The sequence below is a fragment of the Podarcis bocagei genome (assembly GCF_964188305.1).
Source record: "Podarcis bocagei genome assembly, chromosome: 1".
Lineage (NCBI taxonomy): Eukaryota > Metazoa > Chordata > Lepidosauria > Squamata > Lacertidae > Podarcis > Podarcis bocagei.
This window is the reverse complement of record NC_138125.1, coordinates 14,509,838-14,537,003: the sequence shown is the minus strand read 5'-3', so window position 1 is coordinate 14,537,003 and position 27,166 is coordinate 14,509,838. Positions and strand designations below refer to the sequence as shown.

Genomic DNA, 27,166 nt, shown 5'->3' with positions numbered 1-27,166 from the left:
CTGGAATCGGTGAGCACTCTGGGAATTAAAATTGCTTGCTCTCTCGGTTGCTGTTTCAGGCGCGGTGCCATGCCAGTTTTGGTTACAGCGTAGCTTTATTAATTCCTCCAAGGAAGGCCACCAAGGTAGCAGCTGCTCATTTTTTTGCTGCAAGAGGCATCATGTGTGGTACAAACTGCGGCTCTGCCTCTTGACATTGGCCCAGTGGCTCAGAAACTCAAAAGAAGCTGGGGGAGCAGCTGTCTTGCATTTAATGTATAAATAGTCTAGGCTCTCTTGTGGTCATTCCAAGATCCGATGGGTAACTGGGTAATCCTTGCCTTTTTGATCATTGCATTCCATGCATCTAAGTCCTCCATCTTGTTTTCAGCCGGGGCTCCCTTTCTTTTCATGCACTGAATCTGCTGCTGGAAATTGTCGGTGCCAACAGTACTGCTAATACTCTTCAGAAGTGACTAAGAAGGCAGATGATGCTCTTCCAAATGCTTTCATGTACAAATGGGTGCTCTGAGGGCACTGTAATATCTGGTATATATTTTAAAGATCCACGTGAAGTAAAATTAGCATTGCATTTGGCCTTTCTTATTGTTAATGACCCTCTCTAGCAGCTGCTTCAGCTTTTCCCTAAAATCGTTCGAAGGCTTTTTAGTTCAGGGAAAGGCGAGTTGGAATGGGTGATAGGATAAGGGGCACATAAAATTATGCATGATGCAGAGAAAGTGGATAGGAAGAAGTTTCCCCCCCTTCTCTCAAAATGCCAGCATGTCACAGCAGTGTGCCGATCAGTAATTGCACAGTTCAAAGATGGAGTTAACCCTTTATTAGCAAAAACACGATCTCCACAGACTTGGTTGAGCATCAGGCCTAATGAGCAGAGCAACTCATTCCTGGTGGTCTTCCTCCATGAAAATCAGTTGCTGAAACTGACATCCTTCCCTAGGCATCCTAGACATGGTTTAACCATAAACATTCTGCCTTCTTATGCAGCCAGCCCAGGAGGCAGACCTGGCTGTCAGTTTCTTCCTCCTTTGCCTCCATTTTGTCCCTGTAGAACTTGGCAGAGAGGGGGATGGAGGAACACCTAGAATTATTGGTTTCTGCCTGTCGTTGGCTAGAATTCTTGACTTTTACCCTACCAGTTCCAGTGGGCAGCTTTGGCCCTTTTTATTTTAAAAAGTTATGCCATAATCCAACACAGTCAGATGTGCTTAAGTCCGTTGATTTCAGTGCATCTGAGCATGGCTAACTTGGTTTGTGGCCTTGGCTTTTATGGCAGAACTTACACGTTTACAGCATACTTGACCTACATTTTTCATTCACCGATCCCCTTGTGTATGCTAAACGTATCTGGCTATTAACACTCAGCCTGGGTGTCTGAATAAACATTGGATGTGTAAATTCAATCTTGGCATCCTCTTTTATATATTTCTCCCAAGGGGACTCCATTTGCAGACTGTATTGAAGCAATCATTAATCTATCAGGATTCCGTGTACATCCCTTCATAGAGCTTTGAAAGTATTCACCAGAGCTATTTCCCCCTGTTTGTTATTTCCATGTTATAGCACATAATGGAAGCTAGAATATGCATAATATTCCCTATTAATCAAAAATATGGGAAGTGTCGTTTATAAACCCGGGAACATTTTGAGACGTGGTTGTTTGGCCGTAGAGAATAAACTTAAGTATGAGGACCAAAAATGCAGCAGTAATGTCCCTGAATTGCAAGACATCCTCATGCCAGTTGTCAATCACATTTATGTAAACATTATGTAAATTAAATTGTACTTTTAAGATGGAACTGTTTTCTGTGGCCCCTTGGTTCACGCTGCCTTTCAGCCTTACTTTTGTTACTAGATGTTGCTTCAGATTCTGCCATTTTTCTAGTGGGCAAATGTTTCTCTTAATTTTGGACGAATGGGAGTCAATCTTAGTGATGTTCATGCATGTCTTCCTTACTTTTACAACTCTGTACACACTTTCTTGTAAGTACATTGTTCTTTTCTTAATAGGCATGTGTAGGATTGCACTGATTTTTGCTTAATCCAGTTACACGTTACCTTTCTTCCAAGGCATTTCTTCCCAAGTATTTGTATACCTTAGATACAATATAAAAGGGTGCAGGAAAGGAAGCAAATACAAATACAGATCCTTTCATGATTATTGTTGGGATCAGGTGAAATGGCCGCTGAGGGAAACAGGTCTGAGAGGGGAGGAGCCGAATATCAGCTTGCCTCTGCCAAAGCTAATGGAGTTGATCTTGTTGTATTGTCTCCCTCATACTGTAACTGCTGGTATTGGTAGACAGTTCTAGGAGGGGAGGAATCACATGACAATTGGTCCCAGCTGAACTGCTTGAGATTCTGTATCTGGAGATCATGCTCTGCTCCAGTAAAGCAAAATAGGCACATTGTAGGCCAAGTTCTCAATGAGGATGTAAAGCTGTAGTCTGGGCCCAACCAGATCAAACTGCAGGTTGGAACTCTCATGACCAAATGCTCCTCCATGCAGAAATGTTACCTGCACATGAAAAATTAGGGACGTTGAATTTGATCCATTTTCTGTTCTCAAAGAACCAAACTGAATTATGCCATGGGCTCTCATTTTGTGTGTGCTTGAAAATGCAACTGTCTCTCCCCACCCCCCCTAGTGGGGCTCACAACCCAACTGGCTTATGCTATAGCCAAAAGCCACTTTGTCTCTTACCTTGTTAAGTACAAAATATAACACCTGTGTAAACCATAGCCAGAAGTCATTTCCCTTTTGTCTCTTCAATTGTTAGGTACAAAATATAACTTCTTAGTGAACATAGCAGTGGCAAAGTCCATCTGGGCCTGCGAGTGACAAGGGGATGATTTCAGCATTTAATGACGTGAGGCTTTGGCAACCTTTGATTCTTCTTCTTAGCTCTTGCCAAAAGTCTCTCTTTTTTAAAAAAAAGGATATAATTGAAACTCTACTGGAGAGAGAAATTGCACAAATGTCATGCCAGCCATATTTTGGCCCCTGTTTCCTTCTATTAATCTCCTGGCGAAAGGTTCTCATGAAATCTGATTGCAAAAAGAAATGGCTTGATTTGTTCAACAGGCAGCGATGGCACTGAACATCTGGTTTACTGGCCTAAATTGCTCCTCCTAGATAATAACACTGTCCTTTTTTTTCTTTCTTTCTTCAATATTACTTTGTTCAGAGCCGCCCAGAAACTTAACCTGTCCTCGAAGAGAAAGAAGCATCATGCCCCATTGCTGCACTCCCATGAATTCTCCATCTACGCCACTAATTTTAGTGGCATTCTGCAGATGTGTCCTCCTCCTGCACCGCCATGCCTTTTAAGAGCTGTGTCGAAAGTCAAAGAAAACCCGGGGATTGGGAAGGTATTTGAATCTCTCTATCGCTTTGTTACTCCTTCATTAGCATTTAAAACCCAACAGGAAACGTAAAAAATTCAAATGTACAGTGGTGCCCCGCAAGACGAAATTAATTCGTTCCGCAATTTTTGCCGTCTAACGAATTTTTCTTCTTGCGAAGCACGGTTTAAACGGTTTAACAAAGTCGCAAGACGTTTTCGTCTTGCGAAGCAAGCCCATAGGAAAATTCGTCTTGCGAGGCAAATCGCGAATGAAAAAACCTTTCGTCTAGCGAGTTTTTTGTCTTGCGAGGCATTCGTCTTGCGGGGCACCACTGTATCTGGAATCAAGACTGGATAGCAATGATGTTTCTGTCCCTTAGGAGGCTGATCTGATACATCAAGTCTTTGCAACCATTGGACAAGGATGAACAAGCTGTGGGTTGCTTGGATTCAGATCACAGTGGACAGGTTTCAATTTGCAGTTGGCAAATCTTTATACAGTCGTATCTCGAAAGTCAAACGGAATCTGTTCCGAAAGTCCATTCGACTTCCAAAATGTTTGGAAACCAAGGCGCAGCTTCCGATCGGCTGCAGGAAGCTCCTGCAGCTGATTGGAACCTGCGGAACCCGCGTCGGACGTTCGGGTTCCAAAGAACGTTCACAAACCGGAACACTCACTTCTGGGTTTGCTGCGTTCGGGAGCCAAAACATTCGAGACGCAAGGCGTTCGACTTCCTAAGTACGACTGTACCAAACTGAACTGCATGCTGCAGAGATTTTCTCTTTTTTTTGGTGGGTGGGCAGGATTTTCAGATAGATTTTCTGGTGTGAGTGTCCAGCAGTGGAACAGACTGCTTCAGAGGTCAGTCCCCTACAGAATCTTGGGAACTGTAGTTTTTAAAGGTGCTGGGAATTATAACCCTGCTTGAGAGAAACTGTAATTCCCAGGATTCTTTGGGGGGTGGGGGTGGTCATATGCTTTAAATGTGCTTTAAATGTATAAAAGGTAAAGGTAAAGGACCCCTGACTGTTAAGTCAAGTCGCAGACGACTCTGGGGTTGTGGCGCTCATCTCGCTTTGTAGGCCGAGGGAGCTGGTATTTGTCTGCAGACAGTTTTTCCGGGTCATGTGGCCAGCATGACTAAGTTGCTTCTGGCGCAATGGAACACTGAAACCAGAGCAGCGCATGGAAATGCCATTTATGTTCCCACTGGAGCGGTACCTATTTATCTACTTGTGCTGGTGTGCTTTCAAACTGCTAGGTTGGCAGGAGCTGGGACTGAGCAACGGGAGCTCACCCCATCACGGGGATCCGAACCGCTGACCTTCCGATTGGCAAGCCCAAGAGACTCAGTGGTTTAGACATATAGACACCTCCAAATCACATACAATGACTTCAGTCATACGCTGACTAAATCAGGTTGTGCTATTGCTGTTGATTGGAAGGTCTTTCACAACAAAGCTGCAACAGGCTTCTTTCAGTAAGGGAAATGAGAAGAAAATACACTGGAAAGTGTGAGAGAGCATTTATTTTGATGTAACATCATCTAATGTCCCTACGAACAAATCAGAATGAATGCTCAATAAGTAACAGGTTGTTTGGAAGTTCCCTTTATGCTACTATAGGATACTAGAACGGATCCAAAACTTTAAGTCCAGCTTCTTTCAACGATCTGATGGGGTGGGGTGGAGGGGAGGCAGCAGAGAGTGTAGCTGAAACCTGGCTTTTTAAGGAGCCTGTAGCAGTGGGTTTCCTTAAGTTGTTCTTTCTTTTGAACAACAACAGAAAGGTTTGCTGCTGCTTTGGAAGTGGTACTAGATGTTCCTCCAGTAGCCCATTGGTTCCTTCTGCCCAACAGAAGGACACTCTGCCATTTTGGGTAGAAGAAAAAAGACGCCCTACTAAGCGTTCATTGAAGCATTTTGGCTTGTCTACTGCGAGAGGCAAAATGGCAGGTTAAATGGATCATTGGACTGTGTCAATAAGGAGAACCCTGCACGATCTTAATTTAAGGAAGGAAGAAACATTTCTAGGGAAATTAATCTAACAGGGGTGACTAATGCCAGGTATGGCAAGGTTCCCAGATATGTTTAGCTGCTCTTATGGCAGCAACGTTTATTATTTACTTATTTCATAAATTTATATACTGCATAATAATAATAATAATAATAATAATAATAATAATAATAATAATGCAATACACCACCTTCAAAGTGGTGCTCAGGAATGAAGAGTTTGCTAGCCACACCACATCTGAGGCCCATGACTGTGGGGATTTGATCCGGTGATCCACTGGATTTATCCCACATCTGTGATACTATGGTCCCATGCTCTGTGTTTTTGATATGGAAGAGACTTGAAGGAGTGCTCCTAGGTCCTCAAAATACACCACGGAATTTGGGCCCAAGAATGGAATCGCAAAATGAAGTTTCTTAACGAGTGCCGTGTTTTTGCAGCTGAAATCTTGGAGTGTTTAATTCACTCTCCCAAGGTTTAGAAAGAACCCGAAGTAGCTTTGGAATGCATAATTATACAGGTTACTGCCGATTTCCATTTCAGGGAGGTACTAAAGTACCAAGTCGAGCTTCAAGGAAATCCCCACTGAGTGATCATACAAATTGGAACTGAGGTCAAGAAGCTTTAATTCCTTTGATATTCTGCATCACACTGTATATGATAAAGTCATTCTCAGTGAAAAAGAAAGATAATATGGCCAGGGCCAAACTAATGGTGCAAAATGTGGATGGCTCTTTAGGGTTCTGGAGAACAGCAGAGAATATTAACATTGGCTTATTTCCCTATACTTGAAACATATTTAGAATTTTACAGTATTTTTTGTCTTGAGGAGGTAGTAGGACACATTTCTGTGGCTGCTGGTGTTTGTGAGTAGCTCTACACATCCCTTTCCTTCCTTGGAGCATTTATAGGGAAGAAATGGAAGGAGGTTCAGGAATCACGCTTTGATGGATGGGCTCCTCTCCCTGATGAGCCCCTCTCTTTTGCTTACTTGGAGTGCCTTGGCCTTGCAGCTTCATTTGAAGAAGAGGAGTTGGTTCATGCTGATGTCTAAAGTATTGAGGCAAGGCTGAGATCTCAAGTGCTATTCCCTTTATAGATTTTTGGTTCTCCTGGCTGAGGAGTCTTTGTTGTCTGTGCAAAGTACACCCACCCCTATAAGTTAAGCACCCCCCACCACCAAAGTTTCCACCAGCAAGCTCCTATTTCTTTGCTCCTAGATGGTGTGATCCCATCCTGCACATGGATATTTCTGAGGCTGTGCTGCAGTAAGCTAGTTACAATCCTATCCTCTGCTTTGTCTACGGGTTCGAGGGGGAGACAGTAATCTTGGGCTCTCTGTTTTCTTTCCATGTGCACCACTTATTTTGTACACGTAATGTTACGGCATCATCAACAGTAGGACTGACTCCTGCACAGACACAGGACCTGCACTTAGAGTCTGTTCTTCCCATTTCATGCCTAGAACTATATCTAGAGGCATCACTAGGCTTCCTTGGCAAGGAGACGTATTGGCATTCCGCGTTCCCTTCTGGGCAAGAAGATGAATCTGTGCCCCCCAATCCCTTGCACGATTGGCAAGGAGCTGTTACCCCTCCACCATCCCTTGTGCCCTTGGCAAGGAGATGTTGGCCACCCAGAGCAGTGTAGCAGCTGCTTGGGGAGTGTGTGGAATGGGCAGGTTGTCCCCTAGCCATTTTGAGCCAGAGTGGAGAAGCACGATTTTTGTGCCCCCTGGGCATACGTCCTTGGTTGAGGCCAACCCGGCTGACCCCTTGGTACATCCAGTATTTCCTTCACACCAGCAGTTTTCCACTAGTGTAAGAGTTTCACCAGTGTTGTTAACAGCCTGGTAGATTTCCTACACGGGCAACTTCAAGTTTCACCGACAGACGTGGCATTGGGAACAAACCTATCTGTGCCCAGAGGGTATAAATCAGGAATAGCATTGCATAGCTTGTTGGCTACCACTACAGATTCAGTTCCTTGCAGATTTTGCAGACAGATTATTTTTGACTACATAAACATACATGCAGAAAAGCCAATCTTGAGGGATTATTTTGTTAAGAGTGTAGAATCTAAACATGTGTTGTTCTTTATCAAATTAAGCCCCCATTGATTCGATTACTGTCATTCATTGGATTTCCCCCCTCTTGTGAAATAGTGCCTTAAAAAAAACAACCTAATAAAGGAACGCAAGAACTAAAGAAACATATTACAACTTGCAAGAATTTCCCCCCAGTGTATATCTCTCTAAATTACCTTGTCAGATGAAAGCTGGCTCTTATGATTGAGCTAGAGAAAAGGTTACCGCTTTAAACTTCAGAACTCTGCTCGTTTCTGGAGAGCTGAAAAAGGAGCATAGACTTGTGTTAACATTTTAAGCACCGTTATGACAGAATTAATTCATGGAATCATGGAGCTGGAAAGAGCTAATTTAGTGTCGTCGTCAGCAACTAGATTTGCTGGAAGACCACTTTGAGAGGTCAAAGTTCTCAATCTGCCCCAACCTTTAAGGTGACGTGGCAGTAAGCCCCATTGCCACAGCTGTCAGTCATGTCACACCTTCTAAGCTGGTTACTTTGGGACCCCATAATCCTCTTAAAGGGGCTGTGTTTGGCACCAAAGACCCCCAGTTGCTGATTCCCCAATCTTCCCTCAAGTCTCTCCCATGTAAAAAAATGTTCCCTACCCCAAGGTTTCCAGACAAATGCTCCACTCTCCTCCTCCTCCTCCTCCTCTTCTCTGGCATAAATTCTGCTGCCTTTACCCTCTTGACTCTAACCATAGTTTACTGTAACATTTGCACCAAACCAGGCATTCTGTGCAACTAGAGTAGAAGTGGGCTTTCGTTGCCTGATTAGGGTTCACCATGTAGTTGCAAAGATGATGCCCCATTACGGTTAAACTGGCATCTGCACCGAACCCCTAATTTAAGCCGATAGTGGGAATATTCAGCACCTTCATTGTTAGTACAAACATCCCAAGTCACCAAACTCAGAGGAGTGTCTCGCACCATGCTGGGCACCTGTGAAGCCATCTACAGGCAAAGTCAACAGGTGATGCCATCGTTGCTCATGTTTTCCTAAATTTATGTCCACCAAATGGTGCTCAGGTGAGGGAGGCATTTGTAGTGGAAATATTGGAGAGAAAAAGAATTCATAAGCCTGTGTTCCAAGTCTATTAGCCATGCTTGAGAGATGCAACTCTGTGCTAGGCCACACACATACAGCATGGAATGCTTATGGCCCTGCTAATTTGATTAATGTTACACAGCAAATTACTTATCTTGTTCCCTAGAAGTGCCAATAACCTCAGAATTCGCATCATTTCAACAGTTTCTCAGTTAAAAGGCAATAGTGCTGTAGTTTGGGGTCCCCCCCTTTTTTTTAAAAAAAAGGAAAACCGAAACTTTTTTTTTCACATCTCTTTGAGTGCTATTAAATTTAATGTCAGACTAGTAGGAAAGATGTTTGAAAGCCATTTAATACTGCTACCAAAAGAAGTTAGATTATGCTCAATTTCTGACATTAATGTGCTACTTAAGATAATTTATCAGATTGTGGCATTAAAAAAAAAGACATCCTTTTTTCAACGGCTGCTGCATTGCATTCTAATTTGACTGCCCCCCCACAACCTATGTAGATTAGTAAGGAACTTCCCTTCTCCCCTGTGAAAAAATGTTGTTTTTCCTGGGGTTCTATTCTGTACACGCTTTGTAGCACAGCATCGCTTACCAGAGTAACTGTAAATGCCTGTCTTTTTCCTAAGCTCCTGTCAGGTTTTTTTTTTTTTTTAAGAAAACAACAATTGTTGGAATGACAGAATCCTTTGATGTCAGACAATTGAAGGGTGTGCATGCACGCGCATGCCCATGATTGCATGAGAGAGAGAACTTGAATCATCCAACAACGTACTTGGAAAAATCATGGGTTTTGCCTTCTATCATTTCTTAAAATGACATTTGGTGTTTTTTGTTTTCTTATTCATTTCCCCAAGCCATAGCCAAGTCCCACTAACATGATTTACTGATCCTGTAGGCTTTTTCCTAAGCTGCTTGTATGCCCTAATCACTTCTCCTTATGATAGTTGTTTGATGGATAACAAATAGCTACTTAATTTTGTCATCTTTATTGCCGCTTGTTTCCTAATGACTGGAATGCAGCTTCCAATATAAATCATCTTGCTCCCTTGGAAAAAAATTCAGTCCATGCCTACGGTTGGGTCAAAGGCATCGCCCTCTCCCTCTCCTCCTTTGACTGCTGAAGACCCTCCATAGCCCTCTCTGGAAAATGAAACTCGCGGTGATCTCCCTCACAGGATTGTTGTAAAGCAGAACAAGAGAAAACAATCCTAAAAAACAGCCCCCAGACAATCTGTGCGCATTGTGCAGCTATATGAATGATTATTGCACGCAGTAGGATGAAGTCGCTCCAGCTAATACGTTCAATGAATGAAACCATAGGTGGAAAATTGTATAGAAAATACATATTTTCTTTTATTCTGTGCCTACTTTGAAAATAAAATAAAATAAAATGGTTTTGTGCACACCTTTGGGGAAGCAGGGAATCAATTTTTGCTTAATAGAGGCCACTTTCTAACAGCGACAATATAAAAGTGCTTCTTTGACGTTCTCCCACGAGAGTTTGATAGTCTCTCCTAGCGTAGCCATTTTTGCATATAAATTTGCCATATGCTATCAGAAGCAGTACATGGAGGGGCGTCTGAGAACTGCACACAGTAAACCAATTTTGCAAGGGTTATATATCTGTCAGTTGCAATTAAATCCACAAAACACCTTTAACTCTGAACTAAGGCTGTAACTACTACATGTTATGGCGGCGTGGCCCATTGGTTAGATAGAACGTGGGCAATTTCAAGTGGGGACATAGAGCAGGCAGGAAGGGAAATGCTAAACTCCTTCCCCACCCATTGCAATTACGGACGCTTTTCCGCAGACATTCTCCAAAACAACCCGGGAATATTATGGGCAAAGCGCTGAGCACCCTCTCCCTTCTACCCCTTCTGGGCCTTAAATCCTGGACCTCTTTGCTGCTGCCCCCATCCACCGCTGCTTTCTGGGTGGTTGTTGGAGGCCCCTTGGGCTGAATCCAACTAAGTAATACTCATCGTAGACCCGTTCGACTCAGTGGACATGAATCGCCCAGTTATTGTTGGTTTGTCTTGAGAGAGAATGGCGTACGCCTCCAGAACTGAAGTTGGACGCCTGGGCGGCTGATGTGGTCCAAAAGAAGCAAAGCAACATGTTTGGCACCAGCTTGGCTGCAGGAGTTGCCTGAAGGAGGCGTACAAGGCCTTAGGGACTCCACTCCGGATTTGTGTAGGGTTCACACCTTAGCCTTTTCTTCTTCCAAAGATAACCCTGAAAGCCGTGGGGTTTTTGCATCAGAGTTTTCTTTCTCCTAGATGGGCTACCTTCCCAGGTGAATGAGCCCCATCTGAATAGCCCAGTGGCCCGTTGACTTCATTGATAACAACCCAGTGCTTGTTTTCTGCCTATATTGGACTATTCCCTTAGGAAAGAAAGAAAAAAATGCTAAAAAGAGAATTGTCTTTTTCGTGCTGTTTACAAGTCTTCTTTAAATGTTTTGCTGTATACGCATAAATGAGTGTTTGAAAGGAGGGGGAAATCTTTGTTCTCTCTTTCTCTTTTGCTGACTTCAGCATATATCCACTTAATTTGCCCTTAAAAGTGGCAGGAACAGGAGGATTACAACTTGTGTGCATGTGTATGTTTTGCTTTTGTAACCTTTCTTTTTCCCTGACTCCTGCTATATGTTGACAACCAGATCAATGAGAGAAAAGGACATTCCCAGGATATCTTCCTTCCATCCACTGCACTGACATTTAAATGAACATCCATTGTTAACAGCTAGTTACCAGGTACACCCTGCCCATCCAGTTCCAGGAACTTTCCAAATTATTTACTCACATGAAAACCCCTGTCCCTTGAAGCCTTTTCAGCATATGCAATCTTCTTCTTCTTCTTCTTCTTCTTCTTCTTCTTCTTCTTCTTCTTCTTCTTCTTCTTCTTCTTCTTCTTCTTCTTCTTCTTCTTCTTCTCTCTCTCTCTCTCTCTCTCTCTCTCTCTTTAACAAAACAGGCTTGGAATTTAATTTCCCTTAGTAATTCTACTGACCCCCCTCCCCCCCCAGACTGGCTCAAATATATAAATCTGGGAAGTTCAGCAGTTTAATGTTAACCTACAGTGTACAAAACCCACATGAATTACAGAGGCAGTTAATTAGCAAGATAGTTGTGTGATTTGCATAATACAGACGGCTTCATGAATAAAGACAAGCATCCGCTCTTATGAGGATGCTTAGTGGGGCTGCCTTGCGTGCGTTTGTTTTAGGGTAATTTGCAGAAATTACAACTTGGTTCTTAGCAGAAAGCCTTCCAAAGAAACAGGCTAGTTGAAATTGCACAGCCAATGTGGATTTAGGTATTTGAAAGTCACGTCTGCCATCTTGCCCCTTGCCCTGTTGCAGCAAAAGAGAAGGAAGTAGTCCTATTAATGGGCGGGGACCACTTTTTCCAAACAGGGCCCGATTCAAGAGTGGTCATCCCCACATGAGCCTCATTGATCGGTGAGCAGTCTTTTTTCACCTGATGGCAGGGATGGGTCCAACTCCTGCTGCGCTGCAAATGAGCACTTGGCCTAGAGTGTGTTCCCAGTTATTCCTTTGCAGGGCGGTTTGTGTTTGGTGCTGTTTCAGTTCGGCGCCGAATACAAGTTGTGCTGCTTTCGGCCGGATATCAGTCCCACTTCGGTGCTCTGATATCTGCCAAAAGCAGTGCGCTTTGCATTCGACAGCAGATCGAAACAGCACTGTATGCCAGCCAGCCGCAGCTGAAAACAACCAGGACCACACTCCTAAGGCTTCAGAGTACAGCTGTAGCTTTACCTGCCCCACACCTGATGTCACATGTCAGGTGATTGTGGCCTGGCCAGAATGGCCTTGCGGGCCAAATTGGGAGGCCTTAATGGGCACATGGAACAGAGGTCCCCCACCAGCGGAATGGTGTCAGCGATATACAGTGTTAGAAGTCCTTCTTTCTGATTACCCTGACATCTCAGTTTAGTCATTTGGTGACTTACTACTTTGTGTGACACAGAGGCGCCACCTCTGGCTTACCTGCCCTAAATGCCTACAATACATTTGGTATCAGGAAAGATGGGATCTCAGGCTTGAGTTTGCAGGGCGAGGGACCAATAAATAGCTTGCAAACAGGCTCTCCCAGTTTCCTCACTTGCTGCTAACACCAGTTAGCTTTTATGTATATTGCCCTGCAAGTTTTATATTGAAGAGCAACACAGAAGTCTAAACCGAAAACTAGCAAACTAGACTGGGTCTCCACTAGCTTGCGTTCAGCTCTTGTCAAACAGTACAACAGAGCTTTAACTGCAGTTATGTACAGTCATGTAGACTTCATTTTTGCTAGGGATGAGGACTGATGGGTTAAGCCAAAAGGCACATCTGATTTAGGTCCTTTTTTAAAAAGGCAGAAAGAAGGGAACTGAAAGCCAAGGAATATTCAAGTGTGACGGAAAAGGTCACCATATGTTTCTCTTCAGATTTTAATGTTTGTCAAATGCACAGATGGAGAATATAGATATATATGGTATACAAATGCATGCTCTGAACAAATTTCGGCAGACATCTTCAATATCTTTCTGTGACCGCGATGGTGTGAATGAAGTCATTTTGCAGTTCTCCAGCCCTGTGGTCTCCAACATAGTGTTCTTCAGATGTCATTGGACTGCAGTTCCCAGCAGCTGCAGCCAGAAAGGCCTGTGGTCAGGAATGATGGGAGTTGTAGTCCAACATCTTCTGGAGGTCATAACATTGGTTACCCTTGCCCTAGCTCTTCAAAAAGAGTGTGTGGCTAAGTAGCCATATCCTCTATGAATTTGTTCTATTCACATGGGGCTCATCCACCTGGGAAAGCAGCCCCATCTAGGAGAAAGAAAACCCTTTCAAAGCAGCCAAAGTTGGTGGCCATCACTGCCTCTTGTTTCATTATTTCGGAAAGTAACTTTTGGGGAACGTTTTGAATTCTTCGCACATGTGTACACCAGAAGCCAATTCAAACTCATTTTCAGTGTTTCTGTGCAAAGTCCTCAATTTTCTCGCTCTCAGATGAGGTCACTTGTTCTTGTTGCACAGGAGAAAGAAATATGTTTTTTAAAAACGCTTAATTAAGGGAATAAAAGCATTTGAATACATGGCAGGCGTTTTCATCCCCTTAAATTTGTTCAGTCATCAGTGTGCATAACTGAGATTGCATACTTGTGAGAGGAGAGGGGAAGGGCAAGGCACAATGAATTATGAAAATTAGGGGCTCGGTGTCAGGATGATGATGACGCGTCCTGTTTTTACTCCTCGAAATTGCTAGCTTTCTGCCGCTGACTTTGCAAGTGTATAGCTATTTCTCAGCTCCCCTGGATGCGGGTGGTGATGTCCTCAGGCGTTCAAGTCTGGGCTTTTCCTCTTGTTCTTGTTGACTGGGCAGGTTGTGGCCTCTAGGGGAATCACCTTTATCCCTAGGGCGATGAATTGTGATTGAAACACTTTCATCGCCCCCATGGTTATGGGCCTGTAAGTCTCTTTAAAAAAGAAGTTTTCCCCTTGAGATGTCCTTTTGATCTCCTCCTCACCTGCTTTCCTCCACCCCTTCTCACGGCCTCACATCTCCCTGCAGAGAGCTAGAGGCAACCCCAGGAAAATAGAGACAATGCCTTACACCCACAAAACCATGGATTCTGCTGCCTTTTGTAGTTGTCTGGCTTCTTCCATGTTGCTTTGTCTGAGAGACACAATAGAGAGTGGATAGGAATTAGGGGAAGAACAGCAGTTGGTTACCTCTGGGCTATCGCGGCTGGCCCCCCAAACATTTTACTGCTTGGGGCTAGGGCTGGGCAAATTAATCGGTTTTGGTTCTCTCAGTTTCTCGTTTTCCCTAAAATTCACTTCTCCACAATTCTGCTGCAATCTGTTGAGGGTTCTTTTTTCTTTTTTAAAAATCCTCATGAAAATTCTTCAACATAACTAATAAACAGGTTTTTGGTTTCAGTATTAGGTGCAGCTTTGAGAAATATGCACCAAACTGTTTCCCCCAGTGGAGATATTTTTGTATGTCATTTCCCCTAAACAGTTACAGATAGGTAGCCGTGTTGGTCTTCCATAGTCAAAATAAAAAAATTCCTTCCAGTAGCACCTTAAAGACCAACTAAGTTAGTTAGCATGCACACGAAAGCTCATACCAAGAACTAACTTAGTTGGTCTTTAAGGTGCTACTGGAAGGAATTTTTTTATTTCCCCTAAAATTATGCACATATGTGCACTCTAAAAAGTGCATTTTTGTACACATTACTTGACTGGAGAAGTTGGAATTGGACTCGTTTTTATTTATGTTGTATGTCCTTGTCTACCCCATAAAGCTTACAGAGAGAAGAGTTAATTTCCTTGTTGCATTCACACACAAGACAGCTGAGTGGGAACTATGGGCTGCCTTACTTCTTTAAAAAGGATACTTAGGAAGTAAAAACAATCCTTCCAAGTGCCAACCCTTAATTTTAGATAGGAGACACCTTCCCAGTGCTGGGTTCTGGCAGGTATTAGCTCAAATAACTCCTCAGGACAAAGGTCCGTATAGTTAAAGCTGTGGTTTTCCCAGTAGTGATGTATGGAAGTGAGAGCTGGACCATCAAGAAGGCTGATCACCGAAGAATTGATGCTTTTGAATTATGGTGCTGGAGGAGACTCTTGAGAGTCCCATGGACTGCAAGAAGATCAAACCTATCCATTCTGAAGGAAATCAGCCCTGAGTGCTCACTGGAAGGACAGAACGTGAAGCTGAGGCTCCAATACTTTGGCCACCTCATGAGAAGAGAAGACTCCCTGGAAAAGACCCTGATGTTGGGAAAGATGGAGGGCACAAGGAGAAGGGAACGACAGAGGACAAGATGGTTGGACAGTGTTCTCGAAGCTACCAGCATGAATTTGACCAAACTGTGGGAGGCAGTGGAAGACAGGAGTGCCTGGCGTGCTCTGGTCCATGGGGTCATGAAGAGTCGGACACGACTAAACAACTAAACAACAACAGACTCCTACGGAATATGTTGACCTGGTTTCTTTCCTCTTATTCGCTTGGAATTTATTAAGATTATGATTATAATTTCTGTTTCTGTTTACAGGCCTAACATAAGAGTATATGAGCCGTCATGGGAAGACATATTTTAGACTCTGGGTGTGAAAAGAGTCAGCCTTGGCTTACATCCTTTCGTATAGCCAAGTGATTGTTTTTAAGACACTACAGCAAATTGCTGCTGTTGAAGGTAACAGTCTTCTTATGGTCAGGATGGAAATGTGATTACCTTAGCCACCATCCCACACTAACTGTAAAACTCAGTGCAGATAAACGCAGCTTACCGGTGTATTTGGAGAGCCAGTGTGGTGTAGTGGTTAAGAGCAGTGGACTCGTAATCTGGTGAACCAGGTTCGCATCTCCGCTCCTCCACATGCAGCTGCTGGGTGACCTTGGGCCAGTCACACTTCTCTGAAGTCTCTTAGCCGTACTTACCTCACAGAGTGTTTGTTGTGGGGGAGGAAGGGAAAGGAGATTGTTAGCCGCTTTGAGACTCCTTAGGGTAGTTATAAAGTGGGATATCAAATCCAAACTACTACTCCTCCTCCTCCTCCTCCTCCTCCTCCTCCTCCTCCTCCTCCTCCTCCTCCTCCTCTTCTTCTTCTTCTTCTTCTTCTTCTTCTTCTTCTTCTTCTTCTTCTATGACGTGTGCTTGCAGTTTCCTTCTAATTTGGTGCGTTTTTGAAGTGGTGTCCTCTTCTTCATATATTTTTGCACAGAGAGGAGCGTTTTCCCGCCCTCTTGGCGATATGTCAAGGTCGGAGGAAGCTCTCTAGCATGCATGCACTGCTAGGAGCTTCACGCAGCCTTGAATGTGTCACCTACAATACACTCCCCCCCCTTTGAAGCAACTGCTTCTTTTATTTTAAGGTTCGCTTATTTTCTAGGACTGTCTTTTCATATTCATATCAGCCTAGGCGCTGGGGGAGGCGGAGAAGGGAAAGAAAGCCAAACAGCAGAAGAATAAGAGGACCACTTTGGAGAGCTAACGTGTTTGAGTGATGTTGCGTTCCTGAGAGCAACATATATTTTTTTCCTAGCCAAGGAGACCTCAGTAGATATTTAACCTCTTTGTTATTTGGAAGAAAGATGTACAGTGCTGCGTGCAAAGGAATATTTCTTGAGATGGATAAAATAAGCAGTTATATCTGGGCACAGCATAGCGCTCTGAACTGGTGCTCCTTTTAGAATAGAGGGGAAGGGGGAAGCTAGAATGTGTGGGTGCTTTGGAGTTCCTGTTTACCCAAGGAAGCAGTTGGATCAGGGCAACTGCAGAGGAGATGAGCAGGGCTGGGCGATATATCACTATATTGTCCAAAACGGGTTTGAAGTCCATATTGTGATATCAGTTTCATAATTTTTGACCTGGCAATGTATCAAGAACTATGTGTGTGTGTGTGTGTGTGTGTGTGTGTGTGTGTGTGTGTGATGCGTGATGCAAAAATCACAATGTGGGGAAAACCATAAAGCCAGCCAATGTCTCTGCATAGCTTCATTATTATTTCAGACATCGTATATCGCAGTGTTTAGCTGGTGATATATCGCAATGTTGAAAACCTGATACTGCCCAGCCCTAGAGATGAGTTGGAGGGGTAACGGCTATCGCAGATGCTACCGAGACTGTAGGCTAGTTCACACTTGCATTTGCACAACTTAATTTCTCCCTGCTTGACAACCATGTGCTTTTAAATGATTGGCAGCTGAGTGTGTGAAGGCTCCACGGAAAAGCACGGCATTTGAAATGATGTCAGTGCTCTACATACAAGGTTATTTCCCTGTTGCCCCATTCATTCTTGCAAGCCAACACTTGTCACAGTCTTCAGATGATAAATACGCGAACCTCCCTCGATGCTGTTACTCAGGGGAAGGGCCATAGAACATAATAGCGTTTCTTCTGCTAGTCCACAGGCCATAGCAGAAGATAGCTCTGTGGTAGAGCATATGCTTTGCATTCAGAAGGTCCCAGGTTCAATATCCGGCAACTCTAGCCAGAGCTGGAAAAGAACCCTGTCAAAAAGCCGATTCCAAGTGGCATAGACAGCGCTATGCTGGGTGGACCAAGCAGCGTTAGAAACTTAAGATATACTGTATAATCTAGGTGCCAAATGGCTCCTTAAACCAGGGTTACAGTCACCAAAACTGAATGCCTAGTTGTCATTTTGGGGCAGATGGCTTGAAAGCCATATTTTTCAATAAAACTTTTGGGTTCTTGAAATTCATTCCAGTTGTGTAGATAAAATACAACAGATAGAATTCTACTGGATGTGTTGTTAGTGTGTGAAAACAGTCCAGATCCAAGGTTCGCCAGGCATGGACCTCCAGATGGTGGAGATATCAGGCGCCATTCTGGTGCCCTGGCATCTTCACTTGGTCGCAAGTGGTCAATAGCCAGGTGCAAAATGCGTTTGGCACCCAGTGAATTTTGAACGCTGACCAACAGTCTGACTTCACTATAAGACCGTTTCCTGTATGGGTGGTGAAATTGTTGTTGTTGTTTAGTCATTTAGTCGTGTCTGACTCTTTGTGACCCCATGGACCAGAGCACGCCAGGCACTCCTGTCTTCCACTGCCTCCCGCAGTTTGGTCAGACTCATGTTTGTAGCTTCGAGAACACTGTCCAACCATCTCATCCTCTGTCGTCCCCTTCTCCTTGTGCCCTCCATCTTTCCCAACATCAGGGTCTTTTCCAGGGAGCCTTCTCTTCTCATGGGGTGGCCAAAGCATTGGAGCCTCAGCTTCAGGATCTGTCCTTCCAGTGAGCACTCAGGGCTGATTTCCTTCAGAATGGATAGGTTTGTTCTTTCAGTCCATGGGACTCTCCAGAGTCTCCTCCAGCACCATAATTCAAAAGCATCAATTCTTCGGTGATCAGCCTTCTTTCTGGTCCAGCTCTCACTTCCATACATCACTCCTGGGAAAACCATAGTTTGAACTATACAGTGGTACCTCGGGTTACATACGCTTCAGGTTACAGACTCCGCTAACCCAGAAATAGTGCTTCAGGTTAAGAACTTTGCTTCAGGATGAGAACAGAAATCGTGCTCCGGCGGCGCAGTGGCAGCAGGAGGCCCCATTAGCTAAAGTGGTGCTTCAGGTTAAGAACAGTTTCAGGTTAAGTACAGACCTCCGGAACGAATTAAGTACTTAACCCGAGGTACCATTGTACGGACCTTTGTTGGCATGGTGGTGTCTGCTTTTTAAGATGCTGCCTAGGTTTGTCATTGCTTTTCTCCCAAGATGCAGGCGTCTTTTAATTTCGTGACTGCTGTCACCATCTTCATTGATCATGGAGCCCAAGAAATTAAAATCTCTCACTGCCTCCATTTCTTCGCCTTCTATTTGCCAGGAGGTGATGGGCCCAGTGGCCATGATCTTAAGTCTGAGCTCAGTTTTTGCTTGGAGTTAAAAGAGTTAAACCCATGCATTTTTGACGACTTGCAGGTAAAAGTGATGGTGAGAATTTGCCCGTCGCAAGGAACACATGACACATCGGAATCCATGTCGTTTTTGAAGGTGGACCCGCGGAAAAAGCAGATCACACTTTATGACCCATCTACCAGCAGCCTTTCCAATGCTGGCCACCGAAGAGGAGCAGTAGCCGTCCCAAAGATGTTTGCCTTTGATGCTGTATTCCCCCAGGATGCTTCCCAGGTACCAGAACTGAGGATATAATGCTAATAATTTGGGTCGCTGCAGTGGCATTTTAATTTCAGCAGGAGAATTCTTCGCAGCTTTTAGGATGAATTCCCCCCCCCTTTGAATTACTTGGTTTAATTACTGGGAAGGCATGCTAATTAATAGTCAGTTCGCAAGGTCTCACGCTGTTTTAATTTAGCCCAGATGTGAAATTAAGAAGCAATATCTGTGGAGATAATTCTGCGCTATGAATACTTCCCTGCTGTACTTCCTTGTGTTATTTAAAGCAACACACAGACACACACACACAACCTGTGAATTGCAGTGGCACAGTTCACAATCACATGCCTCTCTAAGCCTCAGGTTCGGGAGACCATTTATAGATATTTTAGGAGGTATTCCACATCTATCACATCTTCAGGTGTTTAGCTGAGGACACAACAGAGCAGTGGTTTTTATGCTGTGTTTTAAGGGTGTGGAGCATGTGAATTCCTAACCATGAAGATCACGGTTTCCAAACTTCAAACACTTTAGCAACACATAGCTCCAAAGCAATATGCTGGTATTCTAACCCTTTCACTCCATCACTGTTCCTATTGTCCTCCATAAGTTGCATGGGTAACTGACAGCCTGTTGTACTCACATTGGTTCCCCAAAACAATTTGAAACCTTCATCTCTCAGGGTTATTGTCACGGTATTATTTGTGCAAACCACAGTTTCCCCAACTCTGATGCATGGCAAACTGTGATTTGCTCAAACCAGGAAGTTAGGCTGGGCATCAGGGTGCACATGCAAGGGGAGGGAGGAGGTGGTGCATGAACCCTTGGACCCAAGTAACTTGGCAGTGTCATCCACTTGATTAATTAGAAGAAGAAGAAAGAGGAATTGGACTAAGGCAGGAATCCCCAAACTCAGCCCTCCAGATGTTTTGGGACTACAACATCTATCATCCCTAGCTAACAGGACCAGTGGTCAGGGATGATGGGAATTGTAGTCCCAAAACATCTGGAGGGTCGAGTTTGGGGATGCCTGGACTAAGGAAATGTGTGGGTGTCTGACAGAAGTAGGTTGAGACTAGGGGTAATGGGCCTTCCTCCTCTGCAAATCTCCCTCTGCAGGTTCCATGTATGCCAATGTCTCTTTCATAGCCATGGAGACCAGAAAAGAAGCACGTATAAGCTTGAATTAATTTTTTGAATTTGGGATTTGAACGGTGCAAAAAGATTATACTGTAGACTTCTGATTTCTGTCAGTTTCAAAGCTCTGTCAAAACCTCACTTTTTCAAAATGTTAAGCATTTGGCAAGCTTTAGTGTTTGACAGACATCAAAGTAGAGCATCTAGTTCTACCTTGTTATTTGATATCCTGACACGCAAATGGATTGGAAATGCAAGGCAACCCAAACTTCTCTGGAAGGCAGGAAGTAATGCAAAATGTGCTATAAAGTAGAAGCCAGAATGCAGTAAGAGAGCAAGTGTGAGTTGACTTGCACTTCTTTCCCCTGTGCCCCTGTCTTGTTTGAACTGGTGAGGTATGCATTTCTGCCACGAGGGGATGGCACGCTCCCTTCCCATATTGCTCACAAGTTTCCTAAGTTGCTTGGAAAGTTTTCTGTCTAGCAACCAACTAAGTTCAAATAATAGCAGGTGGCAACCAGTGCTTCACACACACAACATATTGGGGTTTTCATTCCCTGTTCTCTGTCTGCACACCCCCAAAATCTGCTCTGGAGGGGGTCCTAACCCTCCAAAACTTACTTGAAGGTGCATGGTTGTGGGGCTGGAGGGAACAGAAGAGGAGGCTGTGTTGTGTTGGCTATGGACCAATAGTAAGAATATTTTTTCGGAGTGTGGGAACTTGACACAAACATCTTCCCCTGTAGACAAGACCCAAAAGTGTAGGGAAAGTTTGCACAAGTAACTCATGCTTCCTCTTTCTCATTATTTCCGTGCATTTTCCAAAATGCTTCCCCCCACCGTGGGTTCCAATGGTTATAGTTCCCACAGCTAAGATAAAACAAGAGAACTTTCAAAATTTTAATTTGAAGCTCCAGAATCCGTCTGCTCGTCCCCCCGCCTTCCCTAAGCCAATGTCTGGTGGAGCTCCTTAGCAGTGAAGCTGCTGCTTATTACTAGGAATGCATGGATGAGATATTATATTAGCCCTACGCTTCGATGGAGAGCAACTCCTTTGTTACCGAGGTCATAAAATTGATACTCCATGGGAGCTGGGATAATGGGATACGAAACTATTGTGGGCTTAGATAGTAGCTTTTATTAGAGGGGGCGAAAATGAGATATAGACACTAAAATAATACGACTAATGCCGTGAAATGCGCAACAACATTGTGTTTGGGTTTTTTTTCTCGTGTCAAAGGCATGGGAAAGCACATGCCGATTACATGCTCCGTGACGGGTTTCCAACTTCCCTTCTAGGCTGAGGTTTGTTCCGGAACAGTCGCAGAAGTAATCCAGTCTGTCGTGAACGGTGCAGATGGCTGCATCTTTTGCTTTGGCCATGTCAAGCTTGGTGAGCTCCCAAATTCATTACAGTTAATTACTATGTCAGTCTGGTAATTACATGCTGTCAGCCCTTGGAACAATAAACCTGGAGTATATGAATAGATTAGAATTTCTTTTTAATTAGCTTTGCAAACTTCTCCTGCTTTATTTTTGCATTGGGACCTTAAGGTTCCCCCCCCCACTTTTTCTTTCAATCCATTGGTGGGGGGGGTAGAGGGAAAATTCAGCCACACACACAGAAACATACACACTCGTTGCTTCAGGAACAGCTCTTGTTTCTTTTTTTGGTAGGGAAAGGTGTGACAAAAATCAAAAGATCCATAAGGCTTCAAGAAATTAATTGGCTGGGGGCGGGGAGGGGAAAGTTAGCCAAGACTGGGAGAAATTAATTGAGTTTAATACCTAAGGATTAATAATGACATGCCCAAAAGGTACTTTTTACATCTGTTCTCTCCCATTGTCTGTGTGTTTGGAGTTATCTGTAATCCAAGGCAGAGTTGCCCAACCTTTTATACCAAGTGGGCCACAAGAGTACTTTTAACTTGGAACCAGTGGACTGCACACTATCTTGTCATGTACACGTGAGGTTGGAGGGAAGTGAGGCCAAAATTTGACACCCCCTGCCCAGCCCTCAGGCTGCCTGCCCAAAGCTGGCTAAGCAAGGCACCCAGCTTTAGGAAGGAGGTGCAAGGCTCTGGCAGCGTCCTAGAGCCCTTGCACGCCCTTCTCAAAAAACAGGCAAAGCACCAACTAGCCTTTGGGAAGGAAAGGAAAGCTCTCTTGGACCCTGTCAGGGTGCGCAGGGGCCTCTAATGTTGCCAAAGACAACCCAAAAAGACTTTGAGGGCCGCACATTGGACCACCCTGATATAAGGGCATGTTCTAACAGGGATTTTTTTTCTGATTCCTGAAAGACAGATAGTTTCTTCTTACGGCTGACTGCCAATCTCTCAGCTGCAGAGCGCTGCATGGGCGATATAGTTATGGGTTGTGGAGTTCACGGTCAACCCCCAATCACCACAAAGCGGAGAAATACTTCAGACTCTTAGCTTCCACTTCCAGGTTCAATGAGGGGAAAGTTATTTCACCTCACAGTGTCCCTTGAGGCATCTTGAGTGATGTCACCTCTTCTCTGCCCCATAAGCACAGTAATTGACGGGATGGGCAGTTGTGTTAAAGGCAGGCAGCCATCTTTCCCTTGAGGGCGGACTTCCAGGGGCTGCATGCCAGGGGTCAGCAGGGCCTGAGGTAAAAGCGGGTAAAACAAATGAGGGGAGTCCTAACTTTTGTATAGTTGGCGACATTTCAGTCAGTCGTAAGTTTCTTCACACAGACACATGAATGCATGTCCAGCTCTGAGGGTCTTCTGGCGGTTCCCTCACTGCGAGAAGTGAGGCTACAGGGAACCAGACAGAGGGCCTTCTCGGTAGTGGCGCCCGCCCTGTGGCATGCCCTCCCATCAGATGTCAAGGAAATAAACAACTTACTGACTTTTAGAAGACATCTGAAGGCAGCCTTGTTTAGGGAAGTTTTTAATGTTTGATGTTTTATTTTGTTTTTAATATTCTGTTGGGAGGTGCCCAGAGTGGCTGGGGAAACCCAGCCAGATGGGCAGGGTATAAATAATAATAATATATTATTATTATTATTATTATTATTATTATTATTATTATTATTATTATTATCATCATCTCTGTCCGTCCACTCTGGGTGCAGAGGAAGGCCAGTGAGGTGTGTGGCCTGGGTAGAGTCTTAATGGGTGAACAGAGAGGCCTGGCATTTGGCCCCTGGGACTAAGGTTCTCTACGCCATGAGCCACACAGGAAGCGCAACACAGGAACCTACAGGGACAAAGAGAGGCAAAATGGAGAACATCCCTCCCCTACTTCTTTCTCTTCAGTAAGAACAGTGCTGATGCGCACACCCGTTGCCTTCCAGAGCAAGACAGCACCAGGGCTACTGCTGTGTGCTTGATGATTATAAAATTTCCGCTTTCCCTTCCAGGCAAATCCTACACAATGATTGGAAAGGATAACTCCACCCAAAGTCTCGGCATTGTTCCCTGTGCCATCTCGTGGCTCTTCAAGCTAATCAATGAGCGGAAGGAGAAGACCGGCACTCGTTTCTCCATTCGAGTGTCTGCTGTGGAGATCAGTGGGAAAGATGAAAACCTTCAGGATTTGTTAGCTGAAGTAGCCACTGGCAGCCTGCAGGATGGGCAGTCCCCAGGGGTCTATCTGCGCGAGGATCCGATATGCGGAACTCAGGTAGGTGATCTCAGGGCAGTTTGAAATTCTGGTTTGCCCTTGTTCCCTGGTTTATTTATATAAATGTTTTTAAGAATTCTTTTCATCTGACAACAATTCTCACCAATTTTAAAGACGATACTTTTTAATTGCTTTTTTCCCATTTTTAATCCCTAATCCCAGAGTGTACATATTTGCTTCCGTTAGCACCCTTGAGGCTTGCTCTGTTCAGAGAGGGGGGGATCAGTTACCCTGTCTTAATTAGTCGTTTTCTTGTTTATATTCCAGCTTCAAAATCAAAGCGAATTAAGGGCCCCGACAGCAGAGAAGGCTGCTTTCTTCCTCGACGCGGCCCTGGCAGCCAGGAGTACGAGCAAACCCGAGTGCAACGAAGAGGATCGGAGGAATTCGCACATGCTCTTCACCCTCCACATCTATCAGTATCGCATGGAGAAAGGCGGAAAAGGCGGAAGTACGTTGATCTGTCTCACATTTAATTCATACTGCCTTCGCTTATTTTAGAAGAGTGAATCCATGTGGAACCGGGTTAATATTAGCCAAGAATTCATTTTGCTGGGTTGGGGCAATTGTACGCCTTTGTAGACAGTCTCATCTGCTTGGCCAATGGGATTTTGAAGGAAGTTCTATCCCTTTCTTTCAACAAGCTCTTCCCTTTGACATATCCTTGCGCCTTTTCAAGTTGGTTCATGCTGTATGAAAGTAAGCTGAGTTCTTTGGGAGCCGTGACTTAAATACTGACTGCCCCTAGAATTTGGTGCATTGGTCAGCTAATTCCGCCTGTTGCCTGAAGCTTTACATCCATCCACCCATCACCATTTAATTCCATGACGGATGGCCATCTGTCATGGATGCTTCAGCTGAGATTCTTGCATTGCAGGGGGGTTGGACTAGATGATTCTCTGCCATTCCAGCCAGGGTTGGATCAGCGAGCGTTGTGTAAGTGGTGTTGCTGTTGCTTTTCAGTGTCAGGCGGACGCAGCCGTTTACATCTCATTGACCTGGGAAGCTGTGAGAAGGTTCTAAGCAAGAGTCGAGATGGAGAAGGCTCCTTCTGCCTGTCTCTGTCCGCCTTGGGCAGTGTCATTCTGGCCTTAATCAACGATGCCAAACATGTGCCCTACAAGTAAGTGCACTGTTCTACCCATGTGAAACTCGTGGCCTCTGACCTGATTTTCAGATTGCTTTTCAAAGCCTTATCACCTACCTATAGTCCAGGTCAGATGGTGCCTTAAAGGTGTTACACTGTTGGACGTTACAGCCCCAGATTTAATTACTTCCTTCTCCAAGCAATCAGAAAGGATTCCGCTGTGTCCGGATAATGTCCACATGTAGCTGCTTCCTGTTAGTTCTTTCCCCCGACCCCCTAAGAAAGCCTTTCCCCCAAGTCTCTTGTAAGGCCAGCGTTGTTTTGTTCCTTTTAGTATGAAAGCAGTGGGAAAATAGCACCGGTCTTAACAAAGAATGGGAAAAAAATCATAATTTATCTTGGAGACCGCTAGAAGCAAATGAAAACATTAGCAGGCTTACAATAACGCTTGTAATGTAGCAAGTACTATGGAGACAATGGAGTTATACAAAATACAGATTATTGGGAAAGATGCAGTAGAAAAGGTTTAATAATAGGACCCATGGAGGGGAGGTGGGAAGTCAAGAGATTTGGAGGAATCTGTAAATGTGGATGTGTATGATTGTATTGTTACAGTTTTATACTTGTAAAACCAAATAAAAATTATTTCAAAGAAGGGAAAAAAGAGAATAGCACAATATGGCGCCTGCTATTTTTATTTTATTGCAAAATTGGGCTGGATTGCTTTCTTCTCCTTGAAGGTTATACGTTAGCATGAGATGGCTCATGCATGGAAAATCTCACACTCGCATATAACCTTAGAAAACAAACACAAGTGAATAAAAGAAGAAGCTGCTGAATTGCAACTCATTACCAAACTTAAAACCATGGAGAGACCTGGTCTGAACAAAGACATTGGATTCTTATCTCATTATACATGACTGAGCCATTTTTCACCTTCTCACCCCTTGCCTTTTCCTGTAAGACCTATTACAGTCGTTAAGAGTCGTCAACAGGCTCATCTCAGCTATCTGCCAATCTCCCATTCCCACCACCCTTCTGAGTAATACCCCTCCCCACCTTCTCACTATATAGAAGGGTCTGGCAACTTCTGTTTCAGTGTATCTGAAGAAGTGTGCATGCACACGAAAGCTCATACCAAGAACTAACTTAGTTGGTCTTTAAGGTGCTACTGGAAGGAATTTTTTTATTTTGACTATGGCAGACCAACACGGCTACCTACCTGTAACAAGTGAATAAACTACAAGTGGTGCTTAGAAAGCCTAAGGAAAGAATTGTAAGTTATTATAGACACTGAGCCATTGCACTCAGGTCCTGCTTAAAGGCTTCCTATAGCAGCTGGTTGGCCATTGTAAGGATAGGGTGCTGGACTAGACAGGCCTTTGGTCTGCTCCAGTAAAGCTTTTCTCGTGTTCTCATTTGTGTTTCTCTCGTGCTCCCCAGGGACAACAAACTGACCATGCTGCTGAGGGAATCGCTCGGGAACATCAACTGCAGGACGACCATGCTAGCTCACATATCGGATTCCCCGGCTAATTATGCAGAAAGTCTCACAACAATCCAGCTTGCCTCCCGTATCCATAGGATGAGGAAGAAGAAATCCAAGGTTGGTGCGCAAAACCAGCGAAGCAAGAGTTCTCTCCTCTACCCCAGAATTCCTCAACCTGGGTCCCCATGTGTTAGACTGCAGGTCCCATTTCCCCTGACTATTGGCTTAGCTTGCTAAGGATGATGGGAGTTGTAGTCCAACAACTTCTGGAGACCAAGGGTTGAAGAACAGTGTGGTAGACTATATAAGTCTAGGTTGCCATACTTGACCCAGGGATAATGTCTGCTGTTTTTACACCTCTAAAGAGTGGAGATGGCGTGTGGCAGCAGCATGCCCTGAGTCTGTCTCAAGCATTAACTCATGTATCTTACTTGCCTGATACAAGCTGCAAAGCAACGAGTGCTTTTTTATTTTTTAAAAATGCAGTAACTCAGTGTCTGTCCCAGCAATAAAATCACTACTCAGAAGGTAGCAGCACAGAAGCAAATCAGATATTGGGATTGCATATGCAGACGCTATGAAATGCTCCCCACTGAACTGTGCCGTCCCTTTTGTAGGCAGTAGGGC

The 27,166-nt window shown here is 44.3% G+C and overlaps 1 protein-coding gene across 4 annotated transcripts in view; it reads left to right on the top strand.

The window, feature by feature from the left end:
• The window catches only part of KIF26A (kinesin family member 26A), a 161,998-nt gene that overhangs the window by 122,009 nt on the left and 12,823 nt on the right, over positions 1 to 27,166 (top strand). For all 4 annotated transcript variants that reach the window (XM_081190984.1, XM_081190985.1, XM_081190986.1 and 1 more), the window contains 7 exons: positions 3,189 to 3,372; positions 18,979 to 19,188; positions 21,610 to 21,703; positions 23,701 to 23,963; positions 24,231 to 24,414; positions 24,927 to 25,086; positions 26,494 to 26,656. In XM_081190984.1, the coding sequence (XP_081047110.1) occupies positions 3,189 to 3,372; positions 18,979 to 19,188; positions 21,610 to 21,703; positions 23,701 to 23,963; positions 24,231 to 24,414; positions 24,927 to 25,086; positions 26,494 to 26,656 (1,258 nt within the window). The remainder of the gene's footprint in view (positions 1 to 3,188; positions 3,373 to 18,978; positions 19,189 to 21,609; positions 21,704 to 23,700; positions 23,964 to 24,230; positions 24,415 to 24,926; positions 25,087 to 26,493; positions 26,657 to 27,166) is intronic.